Genomic DNA, 19,137 nt, shown 5'->3' with positions numbered 1-19,137 from the left:
GGGACTGGCGCTGTTTTAACATCTTTGTCAGCAACATGGACAGTGGGATTGAGTGCACCCTCAGCAAGTTTGCCGATGACACCGAGCTGTGTGGTGTGATTGACATACTGGAGGGAAGGGATGCCATGCAGAGGGACCTTGACAGGCTTGAGACGTGGGCCCGTGCAAACCTCATGAAGTTCAACAAGGCCAAGTGCAAGGTGCTGCACGTGGGTCACAAATACAGGCTGGGCAGAGAATGGATTGAGAGCAGCCTTGAGGAGAAGGACTTGGGGGTATTAGTGGATGAAAAACTGAATACAAGCCAGCAATGTGCACTCATGGCCCAGAAAGCCAACCGTATCCTGGGCTGCATCAAAAGAAGTGTGTGTGGCCTGCAGGTCAACGGAGGTGTTTCTCCCCCTCTACACCACACCTATGAAGCCCCACCTGCAGTGCTGCATTCAGCTCTGGGGCCCCCAACATGAGGAGGACATGGACCTGTTGGAGCGAGTCCAGAGGAGGGCCATGAAGATGATCAGGGGGCTGGAGCACCTCTCCTATGAGAGAGAGCTGAGGTTGTTCAGCCTGGAGAAGAGAAGGCTCTGGGGAGACCTTACAACAGCCTTCCAAGTACCTAAAGGGGGCCTACAAGAAAGCCAGAGAGGGACTTTTTACAAGGGTGTGTAGTGATAGGACAAGGGGTAATGGTTTTACACTGAAGGGGGGTAGATTTAGATTAGATGTAAGGAAGAAGTTCTTCACTGTGAGGGTGGTGAAACACTGGAACAGGTTGCCCAGAGAGGTTGTGGATGCCCCATACCTGGAAGGCCAGGTTAGACAGGGCTTTGAGCAACCTGGTCTAGTGGAAGGTGTCCCTGCCCATGGCAGGGGGGTTGGAACTAGATGATCTTTAAGGTCCCTTCCAACCCAAACCATTCTGTGATTCTATTTCCCTGTTTGACACAGATACTGCCAAGTGCTCAGACACAAAATTCCTACAGAAAGATGTGCACTTCTACTGAATAGTATGCAACTCTAACTTCTCATTAATAACAGTTTGAAAGAACTGCTTTAAATGAGACACAGAGCTGCAAGTGACTGTCGGGGAATGCAGCGGGTCTGCAGAATGCCTGACGATGCATGAGCAGCGTAACCTTGAACAGTTTGTAGTGTATCCTTGAGAGTCTGGAAAATCCCAAGAAGAGCTGTGCAAACAAGACAATGATAAGAGGAACCGTCCTGACGACTCACCAGTCATGAACTGTTAGTTATTAACTAAACCAATCATATATGAACACATACTTTGAAGAAGGTAATAAAAACATTTGCTAGAACAATAAAGTAGCCATTTTACACAATCTGATGTTTGTCGTGTCCGTCTCTACCGCGACAAGTGAACAGTGAATATAAACCTAAGTATTAAATGACTGCTTCCTTTACTAAGTTGTGCAATTCCTGTGCAATGAATGAGGTGGGGATCCTGTGCAAAAAAATAGAACATAAATCTATAATTAAATACATATGCACAATAGGGAAAAAAATTAAAGAGCATGAAGAACATTAATTTGGGCATTTCCTAATTCCTTACTGCTTCATTTTACAGTTACAAATTAGTCGCTGTCCTCCCATTCTTACAGAGAGAAAATTAATTTCAAAAATAGGTATTTTGGAATGTGGAATAATTTTGAGGAGAAACAGGACACATCACTGAGTAACTTCAACAGTGAATGAGAGAGAAACCTTATATGTTATTCTATACACATCCTTTCCTATGCACATGTATCGACCCTGTTTTACAAGCCTCTGCAGATATATCAGGACTGAAATACCATACAAACTGCACATGCATCAATCCAATAGAATAATGAGAATCATCTATTCAGCAGAAGTTTCCACTCAGATTAAATGCTTTCATTCTCCAAGCCAATGAAATATTGGAGGTTGGTTAGTTTAAGTGTACAACATATCCCATTCACAAAATGAAACTGAAAAAAACCCCCAAGTTTCACTGAAGCAGACTGGCAATCAAGGAGATCCTTCCTTTCAAATACCAAGCTTTCATCACCTTCAACTGAAATACTAGAGCTATTCCTGAGAGCAGCCAAAATCTCAGCTACCTGAAAAGCAATCTGTTTCTTGTTGTGGGTTTTTGTTTTTAATGGCTTATCCATATCTTATAAAATTTTCAGGAAACAGGATTTGTTCCTTGCCTGGACTCACTGGTACCAAGTTTCAGCTGAAATGACAAACAGCAAAATTTAAGAATCTGAAATAACCCACGGAAAAACTTGAGTAGCTTTAGTACAGGCACTGCAACTTACTCTCTGAAAATAAAAAATGTTTATAGAGTTCAGCACAAAGTTTAAAACAAACACAAAATTGTACTCTGGTTCATTATTAGAAATAATGGATTATTAAGAACAAAGCAATGAGATGGCTAACTGCAATCTGTCATCAGAGAATCTAAATTCAATCTCGTGTACTAGAATGCTGCTCCTGCTACAGAAAGGCATTTAGATCTAACAAGCTAAAGCAGTTTCTTAAATTCCCCACTCATAGTAGGTATCTATTATTATTAATAAGAGTTAGTTTTCAAATTAGGACATATGAATTTATGTTTCCTGGGTTTAGGAAGAAAAAATACTTAAAAAAAACATACTGAAAAAGTGCTGTTTATTGCTTTAAGTACGTATTTTCTGACACAACATTCTGTTTCATGGTTGCACTTCTAAAATGTCAAATGATCAGAATAAGAATTTCTATGCATTTTGGATAAACAGTAAATCAATAAGTTTAGAACAGAGATTTAAAAGCAAGAAGCACAAGTAAAACATAATACAGATGTTAAAAATATAACAAAAATAAATTATCTCAGAAGACCCAAATTACTTCTGCTTTATGTATCAGGAGACATCTCTATTAGGACAAGCCTAAGCTAATGAGAGGCACTAGTTAAAGAACAGATATAAAAATTATTTCAGCAGTATATATTTTAAACCCTGATTCAAAAGCTCCCAAAAAAACTGCAATCAGTGAAAGAACTCAATCTACAGGTGTAGGATCTCTCATCTCTGGTTATTAAGAAGTTAACTTCACTCAGCAATTTTATTTTTAACTGGAGAGCCTTGAAGTCACAGTTTAGACCTCTTTCTTATTCCTCTTCTGTAAAAATGATATGCTGTTGGTCTTTTAAAGGTAATAGGGAAGACAGAAAGCTACAGGCAGATTAAAAATCCCTATACGTGTGTAGCAATGTGGTTTTATACATTTTTAAACACAACACTCCCTTATCTTTCCATCAAATACTATTATAGGCTGCTTTTGTTGAATATTTCTAGCAGCCTATTGTATACACAGTGCATCACAAGCTGCATGGCCTGAGGCCAGGAAGGAAGGTGTGGAACACGTCTTCACAGGTCAATTTCCACTCTCCAAGTTTTCAAGTATTTGAGAGAAGGTCATGTTACAGCACAGATTTACATTGCAGACAAATTACATGACTGCCTGTTTGCAGCATTTCATAATTTCAATTAAAAAAATGAGGTGAAATGAAAAGAGGGGAGAATAACCTTATCCTTTCACAGTAGTCAGAAAATTAAACAAAATCTTACTTAACTGTGGTTCTTGCCAAAACATTGGTAAGAATCTGTATTGACAGTAAACACAAGTTTAAAGTATTTGATTTACCAATCCTTTAAAAAAGCCTTTTCTTTTTTAATGCCTCAGAACAACCATAAATAAACCCAAAATGTGCTGTATTGATCTTTTAAAACACTGTTTTTATTATCAATAGTTCAAAACATATATATTTTTACAATCATGCATATTATCAAGGAATGTGTTATTAATTTCAAGAGCTTTCACCCACAGTCTGATAGCCTAGTAGGAGGGAAATGCTCTTTGTATCGTCTGTCCAGATGAAAAGAAGAATAACTTGAAATAGCTTTCTCCTCCCTCAGAGCCTGAAAAATAGTGCACTTTAAAAAGGGCAGTATTGGCCAGCATCAGCACTGCCTGACATTATGTTTATACTAGACAGAGACTAAAATTACAATGTTCATATCTAGCATTCTTTGAGTACAATTTGGCAAAATAATTAATTTTAAAAGTTTTTTCAAAAAACAATACTACGATATTTTCAAGATAACAACAAAGTACTTTCCAAGAGCAGTTAAGGATATGATAATGTGAAACCACAAATTTAAAAGATTTTGGGTATGTATCCTTATATCTGTGTTTCTCTTAGCTTACAAGACTAATACTTGAACACAAATTCCTACCATGATATATACTGTACAGTTAAAATATGCTAATCATTATCCTAGATAGCTTTCAGGATTTGTTTCAATGCAGTCAAGCAGTTGTAGGGTTTAGACTGGCATACTGCTGATACTCTTACTGAGCAAGCAGAAAGAATAAACATTAACAGAGAAGTGACTGCCTTCAATAACTTCAATTGGACTTAACATTATTTCAGTTTCTAAAAATGACAAATAGGAAATCTGATTTACTTTTAGAAGTAAGAAAAAGTTTTAAGCTGATGTATTTTTAGAAAGGATTGTAGTTTTAAGGAACTCCTGAAAAACTTTTTGTAGACAGATTCACTGTGTTAGCTAGATTTTATGAGCATTTGATACCTATTCAACAAGCAAAGAGAGGAAATGGAACTTTTTGTGGAATTTGACATTTTCTCTATTTACGAACACAAACTCTGAGGGAAGAGTTTTACTAAAAGCTTCAGCTTAGCATGTTGTAGCCCTGCAGCTGAAATTCAGATGAAAAATATGGGAGTTTTTTTCTATGACACAAAAGGAACTTTTGGGAACATTTCCGAAGGACAGCAGAAAGCTTGTCTAACAATGGTTCCTAGTCAGTACAGTCCTCCAAACAAAGAGTAACAGATGCACAACTGGTATTAATAACAAAACATCTCCTCCCTCTGTTAGTCAAGAGAGGACAGCTAAGGACAAATACAGTTTCAGAGTACTTACCTACTCGGAAGTTAGTGGCTGTCAGAGTGTCAGCAGCATGGCCGTTTTCACTAATAAGGGTGGTGGTATTTCCCTTCTCACAGTTGTTCTGACAGTTGCCTTTGGTACAAGTCACTTTGCAGATGCTGGGTGTAAAGACCACCTTGATGCGACCAGTGTGATTTCCCACTGTTAGCGGAGGCAAAGAAAAAAAGAAAAATAAACAGATCACTTTGGTATCCATTGATTTCCTTCAAAAAGTTTTTGGAAAAAAAAAAAGGCGGAGGGGGAGAAAAAGGCGACAGGTCTACAGGAGGAGGGCAGTCTGCAGTGCTCTCTCTCATAGATCTCCAGTGGTGTCTCTGAAACAGGAGTAGGAAGCTTAGCAAACAGAACTCCGGGATCCGCTCCAAAACCACATTTAAAGTCAAGTCACTGGAGTGGGATTAGTAATCACAATGCTGCACTTTATTCACAGGCAGACAAAGAGCAATACCAAGGGCATGACAGCTTAAATAGCCAACCCTGACAGGCAGATGTAATGTAAAGAGGCTGGCTGTGCACCTAGGGGTGAATAAACTCTTGTGTCCTCCTGCATACTTTTCCTGTTTCTGCACTTATTAAGTCACTATTTGTAGCTCGACCCTTGGAAATGTTTTAGGCATGCGGCATGTCTGAAAACATCTGTCTCAAATCTCCTGGCACCCCAGCCCAGAGTGGTCAAACCTTGTGACGCAGCTGCCTGGACCCATTTTTTCACAGTTTTTTGGCACTATTTTTCCACAAGGATTTACATATTATAGACTGAGCTTTGCTGTCAGCCTTTGTTTAAATAATAAATAGCTCAGGGAAAAGGGTAAGTATCAATGCTTGAAAATACTGGTTCTAAGCTCAAAGATTTAAAAATGGCTAGATTCTCTTTTTTTTATGTACTTCCTTACAGTCATTTTAAAAACTAATGTAACAAAGACTAAGCAAACACTATGTTTATATTAAGCTAATTTAAAGAACTTTTTATTACAGAATTTGATTTAAAAACAGATGTATTTGATCCCACATCTAACAGCTGAAGACAAAAAAGAGATTAAAACTACTCATTAGGAAAATTAGGGAAAAAGAACAAAATCCATTTGCAATTATCTAAAGAGAAAACAGGTTGTCCTCTGCACACTTACTAATAAATTCAGCAAGTTCTTGTAAATGTATCACAGCATCTTTGTGGAAACTATTAATAAATGCTTTCATATCAAACCTAACAATCCCAAGAAACAACACACAGAAAGAGGAAAAAAAACCCCTCATGTCATAGAAATAAAAATGTTGCTGGATAGTTGTCTAACCTAGTTTATGAAATACCCTCTGGACAAACATTTTTTTTAAAATCTCAAGAAAATGAAGAAAATCTTCCCACTTCAAAAGAATATAAAGCCTTCTTATTTCTGGCTCTTCATAAACAAATAATTTAAAACAATTGTGCCAACTGTTTTGTCTACAGTAAAGGCATTGCTCTATTTGAACAGCAGCTGTAGTACAGATGCTCCCACCTTATTCTCCCTAAACAATAGTTAGAAAAAGCACAGTCCAGACAGACACAGGAATAAAATATTTCAATTAAAGGCTAGTATTGTGATTTTAGTCAATTTAGAAGACAGCCTGGATTCTTGGATGCCAAGCATTTCTGACAAAAATTATTAATACGCCTTTCCCAATGAACAAACTTAAGTGGCTTTTGAACTGCTGAGCTAGAACTTCTAAGCTTTCCCTTTGTTAAGCACAGCTTCACAAGCAATACTGCCATCCTTGTATTTTATTTGCATAGTTTTATATATATCTTTTCCTAGAAAAGGCCAATCCATTTTATATTTTCAGATGTTTTAGTAACATTTTTCCTTTAGGATGTGATCTAATTAAAAAAACATAGTTAGTTGAGTCACAAAAGCCAGCCCTGTATTGGGGGACCCACACAAGTTTTCCAACTTAGGTAAAAAAAAAATAAAATAAAATAAAAAAAAATTTGGCTTTGCCAGTATAGATGGAACTAAACCATGATTTAAATCTCCATTATATAGTATTCTGTATTATGTTGTTGAGTGCTGAACTGTAGCACAATTTGGGCACAATGTTTATAACAAAAAAATCATATTTTTTAAATAATCCTTATTACATAGTTCAGATTTTACCTGAAAAATTCTGTAGCATAATTTTTCTGGTAGAAGAGACACCTTAGTATGAGACTGAATGGAAACTGTGAATTTGCCTCTCACCCCTTTTGGGTGAGAAAATGTTAGCATGTAAGTTTGGGAGTAAGAACATACAAACAGCAGTTGAATAGTACCTTCAAAAACACGGGCTAGTATCTACAGAGGTAACGACTATCTATGAAAGAATATTTAATGCAGCTTTTTAGGAAAGTAAGAAGTCTGAAAAACAACATTATGTAAGCCCTAGCCCAGACAAATATTCAAATACTTATTCAGCAATGCTTTTGCTATCAAACAAAATCAATTCTCACATATTCCTGTTTTACTAGTTGCAAAGAGCCAGAAATAAGACAGCTTCATATTCTTTTGACATCTTTCTCAGATTTATGAAAACTATAATGAAACCATTATTTTCTTCTCCTTCCCTAGCAGGCCACAGCTTTTAAATTCCTCAATTCTTCTGAAGACATTTAGAAAGGATACAAAGCTAGTGATGCCCTCTGAGCTGAAAATTGACAAGTGTATTAGAAGGTGATTCAAGGCAGAGACATTATCTTCATCCTCTGTAGTTGTACCTAAGTAGACAGTACTATCCTCACACATCCTAAAGTTTAGGGACCTTTACAGTTAGCATAATACATGCAGATTTAAATTGAAAACAGACCATAAACCCTTCTCCTGAAAGGAAGCTTTTGGAAGAAACTCTGCAAGGTTGAACTCCTGGACATCCTCGAACCCTCTCCCTTTCTTCTCTTCTCTAGTTTTTTTTTCTTCCTCTTCTCCAAAGAGGGAGTGATTTAATTCTAAATGAGAAACTATACCCTTCAATATCTCTTACCTGGTTTGCCAGTATTAATGTTAATAGCCACAATTTCAAGCTAGAAAAAGCCCATTACTGCTATAGTCTTGACCACTCTTGGGTTTGGGCTAGTTCATGTTAAAGAAGCACAGTGCATTTTTAAGGTAGCATACAGATTATTTTCCTTTTTAAACTCCAGAAGCTTTACTGATGATGCCACTGTGACACAGACATGACAAGATCTGCAACTTAGATTATCTAAAATTCATTTCTGGAAAACAATGGTGGTGCTACAGCACTGCAACATAACCGGAATCATTTTTATACACACAGAGAGAGAGAGATGTATCAAAAACTCTTCAAAACTTATTTTAAATATGTGGAAATGAAACACCTCACTCTGCTCTTAAGTATAACACCAGACTGAAGAAATACAAATGTGAGACCAGATAAATAAATGATCTTAATGAAAGGCAACAAAAAAGCAGAAGACACAAACACCGAACAAATAGCAAAGCTACTGAAAAAATGGCAGAATAGAGGTAAACTCAGATTGTTGTTTTAATAAGGAAAGGACAATCAGGATTACTAATACTGACTAAAGTTTCACCCCTGAGCTAGGCAGCAAATTCACAACGACAAGGCTCAGCCAACTGTGCCATCATCCTGCCTCATAGTCCAGGCTCACGTACACCTAAGAACTATTAGATACATTTGTCAAAGGAGATCAGTGGAAGAATGTACCCATAATTTCCAAAATCTGTGAAACCCTCTTGAGCCAGATTCAAAAAAGAAAAATGCCTGGGTAAAGTGATGGGATTTGAGTTGAAAATTGGCACTGCATGCATATGATTTTCTTTCCATTTCTGTAAGTCACTATGATATAATATTATGAACACAGCAAGCTCCTGCTGTGATAAATTTATGATTTAGCAACAACTGCAGGAGAAATGGAAAATATAAGCAAAAGGATTTCTTCATAGAATCCCTTCTGCCCCCACTGTCCATCATGATAAACTGATTATTTTTTTTTTTCTGCATTAGCAGAAAAGGTGAATGAGTCAAGACAAGGCAGGTGGCAGGTTTTAGGTCCAGGTGGTCACAACAACTCACAGAGCCATGCCTGGGCAGAGTTGTATAAAGGCAAAGATTCCTCTGCAACCTCCTGGGTCTCTTTGTAATGCTACTCAGCCTTCATTTCTTTCTAGAAGAATTTCTATGAACACATTTTTTTTCTTGGTTTTATGGCTGCCCTCACAGCTCCAGTATTCTGCAAAGTTTTAACTAGACAGTATTCAATAGCTGTAGAGGATCTTGGAAGATTTGTGGCATGTCCCTGTTTTGCAGGAAGACAATGGGCTAGCAACACTAGCAAAAGCAGAACTGGTATTCAGTTAAAAAGATGACTACACTGTACTGTTTCATAGGTCAAGTGGGCCGAAGAGAAGAAAATATCTTAATGTGTTGAAAAAATTATTATGTTATTGTGTGTGTATGATGTTTTTGTGCTTCACAGTGATCTAATCAATAGGATTCACAATAAAAATCACAAGCAGTGGCTTATGCTGTGGACTCGGCTGGTAGAGCTTACACATACCTCTCCCATAATCCTTGCACAAAACTTCTGACTTTACTTTTAGAGGGGTTTGTGGGTTTCTTTGTTTCTTTGTTTGTTTTTAAATACCTTCACTTATGACAAATATCCTGAGGCAAATCTTCTCAGGAAAAAGAACTAGGCAAACTGTAGGCTTTCCATTAGTACCTCCAAGAATGATATACACTACTCTGTTTTCATGACAACCTACTTCTGCACTGAACCCAGTATGCTTTCATACGTGGATCTACACAGAATCTCATCAAACCTGACTATTCTATCCTAAAATTACATTTTCTTCCCAAAGACAATAGATTATCTCAGGCATTTCATGTTTTCAAATGATAACCACAATGCATGAGGAGAATTTTGGAATGAAAATCTATCTTCTCAAACCAAAGCTGATAAGCTTTTAAACAGCAAGTAGATTCAACATTCTAAATTCTCAGATGACCAACTCTCTCTCTTTTTTCTTAATTAAATGCTGACAGAAAAAAAGGAAAGAAGCAGAAGGAAATTACTTATTTCCTAACACAGGTGTCTCCCAGTTATTTCACCAGTCCACCTGCTTTAGTCCTTACTACTAGATATGCCTGTTTAGCCAAAAGGAAAGCTGACATTGTACAAAAATCAACCACATAAGTAAAATAGTTAAGCTTTTAGAACTACTGTCAAATGACCTTTTTACACTTTTGACAATACATGAGGAAATTCTGTCTTATCACCACTTAGTCATCAATTCAAAACAAACAAAAACCCCCACAAAACCTAGTTCCCAAAGATCAGAACAAGTTGAAACTTGGCTGTCATACATCTTAGGTATATCAGCATCTGGAAGATTTACTAATGCTAAGAGATAAGAAAAAAAAAAGGAAAAATAAAAATAAAAATAAAAAATAAGAAAGAGAGATTAAAGACACACTAGATTCACATACAGACCAGAGACAGATGTTCCCTAAATTTCAGATTACACGTTGAGAGGAATACAGCTCTTGCTAGGCATAGAAAGGGCTGAAAGAGATTCTGAGAAATCACCTGATCTCCTCTCTCTTCTTTTTCCCCAACACAGGATGAAACAGCAGGATTACACAAAATGTTTGTCCAGCCTATTCTCAAAACCCTTCTATTATATGCAGATTCCACAGCCTCCCTAAGGAGGGTATTACAGTGCTTCAGCCTTTCTTACTATAAAGGTATTCCTAATACCTAACCCACATTTCCCCTGTTGCAATTCAAGTGTATTATTGCCCTGCTTTATCTACAGCAAACTCTGACAAAACCTTATTCCTCTGTAGATCAATTTCTAACGTACTTGAAGACTGCTACCATGAATGTCCCTCAGTCTCATTTTCTCCAGACCAAAACCATCTAAACTTTTTCAGTCTAACAGGCCACACGTTGCAGACCTCCATTCGTTCTTGTTTTGCTTTTGATACGACTCACTTGGTGCTCATCTTTCTTCAAATATGCTGTCCAAAACTAGACAATACTGCAGCTGAGGCCTGATCAGTGTTGGGGAGAGCAGCAGAATTACTTAATACAGCTTACATTAAATGCCTCTGTTGGTATAACTTATTTTTCTCCCCCAAGAGTGCACTACTGATACTTCATACTCAGAACCAGCTTGCAGGCTAGGCCAAAGGGGCACAGTTCTCCCAAATCCCTTTCTGTTGATATGGATGTCATCCCAGTGAAGTGAATGTGGAACATTCCTTACACAACCTTAGCAGGACTGAGCTCAGACCTTACTCTGCTCTAAGCATGGGAGTAAAACCTTCTGCATTCAAACCTTGCCCATCTGAAAACCAGACAGAATATGAACCTCATTCTTTCTGTAACAGTCACAAGCACAAACAAGTCTGAAAACTACATGGATTCAAAAAGGCAAGGCACAGCTGCTGGGTAATTTCATTTTTGGCTTCAATATACAATGCCTATCTTCAGGTAGGGCAGTGCATCTTTGCGCTTTCCAAAAACTTTGTTACAGTACACTTGCACACCTCACACCCAGTTGTCTTTTCACAAGCACTGGGAGAAATTAGACATGGCAATGAAATTAAAAATAAGATGACCCAGCTTTATTTCATTCAAGATTCAATGCCTTCTCTGATGCTTAAAAGTACTCCCCACAGCTCTGCATGAGGTGAGGTGTATGTGTACATACCCACCCAGTCAAACATTTTGAACAAGAAGGCAGTATGTCAAGCTGTACTTTATTTACCATGTCTAGACAACTACAGCTACACAGTATTGACATGTAATTAATTCCAGCATTCCTTCTACTTTTTGGGTTTTTTTTCTGTAACTCCTTATTTTTGTTGCTTTTGTATGATCTTACAGGTATTTCATTAGTTAATACAGCTTAACCTTGATATTTTGTCACTTTTCAAGTACTCAGTTCTATTGCCTTTATGCAAACCAATGAGGCTTCAAAGAACAAAGTATGATCCAGCTACCTATTATGACAGTACCCGAACAGCAATCTCCACAGCTTCTTTTTGTTGCCATTCTTATTGCCACCATTACTACTCTACACACTTCTCTATATACCTATTTCTGATTAGCCATGTCACTACATCTTCACATCATTCCCTCCTTCTGTCGCGTTTAGATGCCCCTACCACAGTCTTCTCCCTCCAATCAGAAATGAGCTCTCAGACTTCTTGCTTCTATCACACTCTTATTTCTTTACCCTCTTTTTAAGCCCTGCTTGCTTCTTCAGCATCCTTGAAAGACAGGCAAAGAAATAATTCAAAAGACTTGATGCTTCCAAGGTAAGGAAGAAGATACCTTCTTTTCAGTTATCTGGAAAAGCCTTTTTCCTTCCTGATTATCACATGGATACAATCTCTTCCTTGTTCACTGTCACAGAAGAGAAAAGAGGGACTTCTGCTGTTTTGCTCATCACCAACCCCACCACGCCCCAAAAAAACCATAAAATACAGCAAAATTTTTGGTCTATTCTAGAAGAGGCAAGTAACCCACTTTCCAGTTCTCTTTATCTCAGTTTAAGATAGAGATGAAGGTAAACAGCATATTATTTGAGTAATGTACTACAGCAAATCTTGCTCCGTTCAAGTAGGTTTTCTTCATTAATTTTGGTAGATTCTGATAAACTCTCTGCTGTCTACAACAGAGGCTTGTTATGTTTTCTTTTATGTGGATGGCTGTCGCTTAAATTATCAAAGGAGCACACGCAGGCACAAGTGCTGAGGTCGTTTTGAAAGACATTCATAATTGCATTTACATGCCGCCCAGGAGCCCTTTGCTGATAAATTCTCTGACACAGCCTTTTTAGAGCAAGTCAGAGGAATTCACAGTAATTTCAATCATTTTTGTCCTGTGCAAGTGCATAACATACAAATCACACATAGATTTGAAGCTGGGATCTGTCAGTAGGTTTTATGAATCGCCTTTTGTCTTCCTTGTTTTTACCAGCCCAAAGGTTCTCTACATGCAATCCTCAGACAACAAACATCCTATCTTGAACTACAGCCATTTTCCATGTTTAAAGCAATTTAAAAAACCCTCTAATCAATAGTTGGTAATGAGAAATAGAACTATCACTTTCCTTTACATAGTTTCAGATGTTCCAGAAAAAGGTACCAACCCAAATAAATTAACAGAGACTGCAATGTGGTTTGAGATGTCCGATGGAATAGCCTCAATTCTATTCAATTAAATTTATTGGGGGATAATTCTTTTAATCTGGTTTTTGTTTATTTGTTTTAAAGGTATTACATGTATACTAGATCCACAAAAGGATACAATGCTAAAAAGCTTAAATTTTAGCCTTGAGTTATGCCACTAATCAGTCCTAGGTCTCTTGTACAAGGGATGAGAGAAGACAATTGCATGGAGGAAGATGCCTAACCAACACACTGAACAAGAATGTGCCCAACCCATTAAACAGGAAATGCTGAGGACATAAGACTGCTTAGTTCAAATCCTTTTAGGGTTCAGACACATTTCTTTGAGGAACCGGGTGATGCTTCACTACAGCTATGTTCCAAACCCCACCATGACTATAGTGTAGCACTCCTTAGGGAGCTTAATCCTGCAGGAGAGTTTAACAAGGCTTAGCTGACAGCACTTCTAAGGAAAGGCAGGCAGACAAGTGCTTCAGCTGCAGGTCCAGGTGGGAATTGAGCAAAATATTAGCACCCAGACAGCTTGTCTTCTTCAGAGTGAAGCAATTCTCCTGAAACAGAACTTCAAGCTCAAGAGTCTCATGCTTGAAATTTCACATCTGTGCTTCAGGTTTGGGGCTGGAGACAGCTCCAGCTGTAAGCAACCCAGAACAGGATTCAGGTCCACAAGCCTTTTTTAACTCCCATTCAAGTTATCCAGATTCTTAGGTACCTAAAGTGTATCTGGACCCAAAAGGCTTTCACTTGAGGGATACAGGAACAAAAGCCAAAAAGCCACATTTAGACATGAACATACATCTAGGACAGAAAGCCATTCTACACAAATCTCATCTCATCTCACAATGCTTACAAAGCAGCAACAACTTCACAACCCACCACAAACAATTTTCCGCTGATGGAAGCTACTGCAGGTACAACTGCAGGAATTCCATGTTCTGATAGTGAAGTCAGCATCTTTACACACAAACTTACAGCCATACAGAAGCTCAGGTGGGCACAGATGAACACACATTACTAGCATCATTGACATTTTACTATTACCAGCTAAATACAACCACTACTGTCCACTTTATCAACAGGACTCTTTCAAGAAGGTCTGAATTAGACCTTTATACACTGGGAATGAGACTCATTCCCTCCTGATCTCGCTCATCTGAAATTATGCATTTCGCCCAAGATAATTATCTAGGCTCCTTTCAAAAATCAAGACAACAGACTTTACCGTGCCCTATGATAGTATTACAAGACTTAAGTTGGAAGACTGTTACTTCTTAGAAAATAAATTCTTGAGATAGACACAGTTTCGCCCTCTCAGCATACGTGACTCCCTTAAATGAGAAACCAAGTCTAAGGTGCAACACTCTAAAAGTGTTTACCATTTCCAGGAAGAATAGGGAATAAAGATTAAATTGATATTGCCTTATTAAGTATATCCACTCAATATTCCATTTCCTCAAAGGAAGCAACTGAAAAGCACTAAGGAAGTCAACACACTGTAAACAGTGACAAAGGACAGAACATCATGGAATTAAGTTATAAATTAACATAGCCTTCTCCTCATGCTGAGTCACCATTAAAAATCTTCTCTTTCAGCACTGCATGAAGCCAAGATTTTTTTTCCTCTTAATTTTCTGAAGGGGGGAAAAATGATGACAGAAACAAGGATGTCACTGATTCTGAAATCTCAGTTTCACTGGGAATGAAAGGACCTTCTTCTTGCAGTACTTTTTTCATCAACACTTGTTCATTCCTTCTGGCATGTGTGACAGCACTGACAGAGAAGAGCACTTTCACATCTCTGTGAGTAAAACCAGACTTAGCTACTTGCAACAATCCCAACCAATTCTTGGTATCCAAGACTTGTATCACAGCAACTCTGGAGTTAGCCTGGCTAAGGGACTTTTAATGTTTAATTGCGTGGGTTCAATTGGTCTCTATATCCAGCTAAATTACTATTTTTCAAACACGTCATAGAGGTTTTCCCCTACAGAATTTTCTGGAAAGCCTCTTCTCTTTTTCTTCTTGAGAAATCTTTGGGTTTGGAGCCAATTCTCTTTCATCACAGCAGTTGAGATGCATTTGTCCCAGTCTGTGTTTTCCCCTGGCTATAACACGTTTTGAACTGATTTTAATTCCATTTGCCAGATCACCAATCTGTTTTTCCAACATTCTTCCCCACACTGCTGTTTGTCAGTCTTGGCCTCCATATTTTAAAGTGTAGAGAGATGATCATTCATTTTTGGGTGAACGTAACATTTAAATTAGTTCCTATAAAAGCACCAGCAGCCTCTGCCTGTCACGCAGACATTCAATTATTGGTGAGCTCAGGGCCATAAAATCTTTTTGGAGTCCAAAGAGAAAAATACAGTACTTTTTTGGGGGTGCTGATTTACTGGCTTCCTCCATTGTGAGCCCTTTATGGATACACAAACAATCACGAAGACAGCTTAGAAAGGCTATTGCTAAAATGCCTGCAGCTATAGTATATTGAGAAGAGCAGTTTGTATTTATAGAGTTCTTCTGTCTCTGAGGATTTCAAAGAACTCCATAGTCTTTTATAATTGCTAAATAAACTATGTTCATTTGTTAAAGTTACTTTTTCTCAGAATTTGTCACTCTACTTTTTAAAGCAAAGTACATGTGCTGCTTGATTTGATAGAATTAACTGCATTAGCATGAATCTAGTTAAACCACTTATTTTATATTTTGAGTTTAGCTTCTTGTTTCCAAGTCCCACTGGAATTCAACGCAAACTTTAAATGGCTGTTATGAATTGTCATGCCTTTCAATAGCAGTATGGGTAATGCTCTTAAATGGGAGAGAGGAAAAGGATGCTTTACTAAAATTGTTCGGGTTTTGTTGTCAAAAAAGCCACAGTGTTGTTTGACCCTGATGCTGACAGCAGTGAAATTTTTTCTTAAATGTTTTAGAATGTCCCTGAAACACCCTCCCTGCCTTTTGCAGGGGAGCAAAGGCTTTGAACACACATGCAAACGTTCTGCATTTGAGAAAAAACAAAAAAAGTCCCTGACATTTATACACTTACCACATTCCCTTATTTGCATTTGATTATGTACAACCTCAGGAGCAAGACATGAATGTCAGTTCCCATGAGTGACCGCAGTGAATTTGACTCTACATTCCCTCCAAAAAGACTGTGTTGTGATTTTTCAGTTATTTCTGCTTGTTAGTCTTCTGTTCATTCTCTTTTCACTGACCTCACTCTGCTGACTATACCATGTTTAATTAGAGTATAGCCTTAACATCCCTCCCTTACCTCCAAATTTCCCAAAACTTGTGTTTAGAAAAGTTGCCACTGTTCAACTCTAATATCCATCCATACATACACAGGCAGAAGTTATAAGGAACACAGTGCAATGCTCTAGGTAAGGCAAGCCAGCGAGCGAATTATTTTGCTGTTTATGCAGAGCAATTCCACAAACAAATACCAAGAAGGGTGGAAAGGATATCTGACCCACTAAAGACCTGAGGAAGCTTTTCTCCTAAGGTCAACAGATACTGAATTGTAGTAGAATGTCAAATCATACAGATGCATTTACATGGAACACATGTCATATCTCTGTATGCATTTTTTTAAACTAAAACATTTATATATTTTACAGCTGTTTACCCATACTTACTGACGGGGAAATACTATTATTATGATGTAAGTGTCACATAGTGAAGTCAGAATGGTGCAATTTCACAAAAATAGTTTAAATTGGAATTTCAAAGCAACACCTGTTTTTGCTTAAATCAACCTATGAAGTCATCAGTGAAACCAGCATGTGTAAATTATGTATGAGCTTAAAAAAAGAGCTTCTCGAAGTTATCAGTGTATTATGCTTCCAATTACAGGAAAGCTATTGTTATGCCAAAATTGTAATAGTATTCTGCACATCACAATTCTAAGTGGTGGGACATTTTCTCCCACATGAATCTTATTTCATGTATATAAATGCATGTAAAATTATGTTGTAAAATATGAGGCAATATATTGTATCAACAGTTAGAACAGTTACATAACTTTCATATGATTGTTTCAGCTTCATCTTTACACAAGGATTTAACTGCTGCCCACAGAACCATGTGCAGATTCTAAAAGTCTAATACCCGTACATGCATACTTGTCCAACTTCAAGCAACAACACAACTAAGCCATAGTAGGGTGTTGCAAGCCTGTATTCACTAACCATTATGTAACCTGTACTCCCTAAATTCTAGACATGTTTTCATATTCTACCTAAAACAGAGACAAGCCTCCTTAATGCATTTTAGAAAGAATTTTGGTGAAGACCAAAAAGACCCTATCTACCTGAAAGAAAGGAAGAAAGCCTTCTATATGATTTAATTGTATAAACTTAACACGCAACTTCAATTCCAAAATTCACATACATGTCGTATTGTCTTCCTGAATAAAGAGATTAGGCTCATTTTCCTTCTTAAAATTATACTTAACTTTGGGATAACTTGTTATATAACCACATGCTTTATTTAGTGTACACAATGCCATTCCAGCCATGGGTAAGGTACTCTATACCTACTCTTAAGTTTTCGTTTTGCTTTTAGTGCAATTTCTGGTTGTCTCAGGGGCTACTTAATATATTTTCACAACATGCCTCTAAGACAGGGAAGTGGTGGCATCATCACTGTACACATGGGGAATTGTAGCCCGTTGAAGGGTGTGCAAAAGTGTCCTACACATGCAGGCAACACCAGACAACTGATTTCAGAAGCAGAAAATTTCACTTTTTTCAGCTTGATGGGCAAAATGCACAAATGCCATTAAAAAATAGCCCTCAACAGTCTCAGGCTGGAAAATGAGGCATATATTTAAACGCTTTTTCTGAAGAAAAAGCCAGGGAGCTCGGCGCTGATGTTTAGAGGATCCATGCACAGCTCACACTGACTAGTGGTTACTATTTAACAGTGCCATTAAAAGAGTAGTGGAAAATGTCTGAGGTAGACATACCTGAATTACTGAAAGTATCATCTTCCTTACTGTTTTATAGACTACTAGGTTGCAAATAGAATTTTACAGTTGAAATTTCTGTGCTGATGCCATTACTACTGTTAGAGTCTTAGAGGATTTTTAACCCTGAGGTTTCAAATATTCAGGCAGATTATAGGTCAAGTGTGCCAGTATGTACTTTGAAGAAAACAATGCACCCCTTCAGAATTACTCAGGAGTTCATGGTGAGCTTATATAAGATAGGCTATTTGGCTGGCCTCGCCTACGTATTGAAGTATTTTTGATGTTTACATTACAAATGTTGAGATCCACATGATCTCATCCTTTTCAGTTTTTCTTTGCTGATCATATCAATTCCACTGAAAGCTTATTTTCATTACTATATATTCAGTTTTCCTACTGGTGCTAAACCATATTTATACTTTCTCTGAAGCTGTCAGCCTATCTAATATGAGCTATTTTCCTTTGCTTGAGAAGGCTCTGAATTTCCAAAGCCTTATCCTTAAGTTTTGGCTAATTCTGCACAAAGACATCTGAAGATTAATTTGCAGTAGCTTAAATATACCAGCGTACTGATTAAATAGAATCACATAGATAGATGCTTTATAGAGTAATAACTTCAACAACAGACTGTTTAGACGCATGAGAACAGAATAGCATTTCAGCTCTGAAGCACTTTAAAATTATACAATGCCATATTTATGGGTCCTGATTTTTCTCTCTTTCTGTATTAAATGTCGTATAAGCCCTTTGAAAAAAGCAATATATGGCCATATAAATAAAACTGTATTACAATACTAGGCATAAGGAGACAAAATTAATTACAAAAGAAACTGTGACCATTCTGAAAATTTGAATGAGTCAGTGAACTCAGAAAATGTTTAAATTAAGTTCTTTAACATTATTTCCAGGCTGAGTTTTTGGTTTGTTTTGTTTTTAAAAAACAAGACTTTTTAAAAATCATTATGA

At 37.4% G+C, this 19,137-nt stretch overlaps 1 protein-coding gene across 7 annotated transcripts in view; it reads right to left on the bottom strand.

Annotated features, from left to right (window-relative positions):
- LTBP1 (latent transforming growth factor beta binding protein 1) overlaps positions 1-19,137 on the bottom strand; it is a 211,174-nt gene that overhangs the window by 130,564 nt on the left and 61,473 nt on the right. For 5 of the 7 annotated variants that reach the window (XM_075043130.1, XM_075043129.1, XM_075043128.1 and 2 more), the window contains exon 5: positions 4,974-5,141. In XM_075043130.1, coding sequence (XP_074899231.1) covers positions 4,974-5,141 — 168 coding nt within the window. Of the gene's footprint in view, positions 1-4,973; positions 5,473-19,137 lie in introns of those variants that run through there. The other 2 variants (XM_075043132.1, XM_075043131.1) reach the window with 2 other exon arrangements.

The sequence above is a fragment of the Buteo buteo genome, chromosome 12 (genome assembly GCF_964188355.1).
Source record: "Buteo buteo chromosome 12, bButBut1.hap1.1, whole genome shotgun sequence".
NCBI lineage: Eukaryota > Metazoa > Chordata > Aves > Accipitriformes > Accipitridae > Buteo > Buteo buteo.
This window is presented reverse-complemented; position numbering and strand designations above follow the sequence as displayed.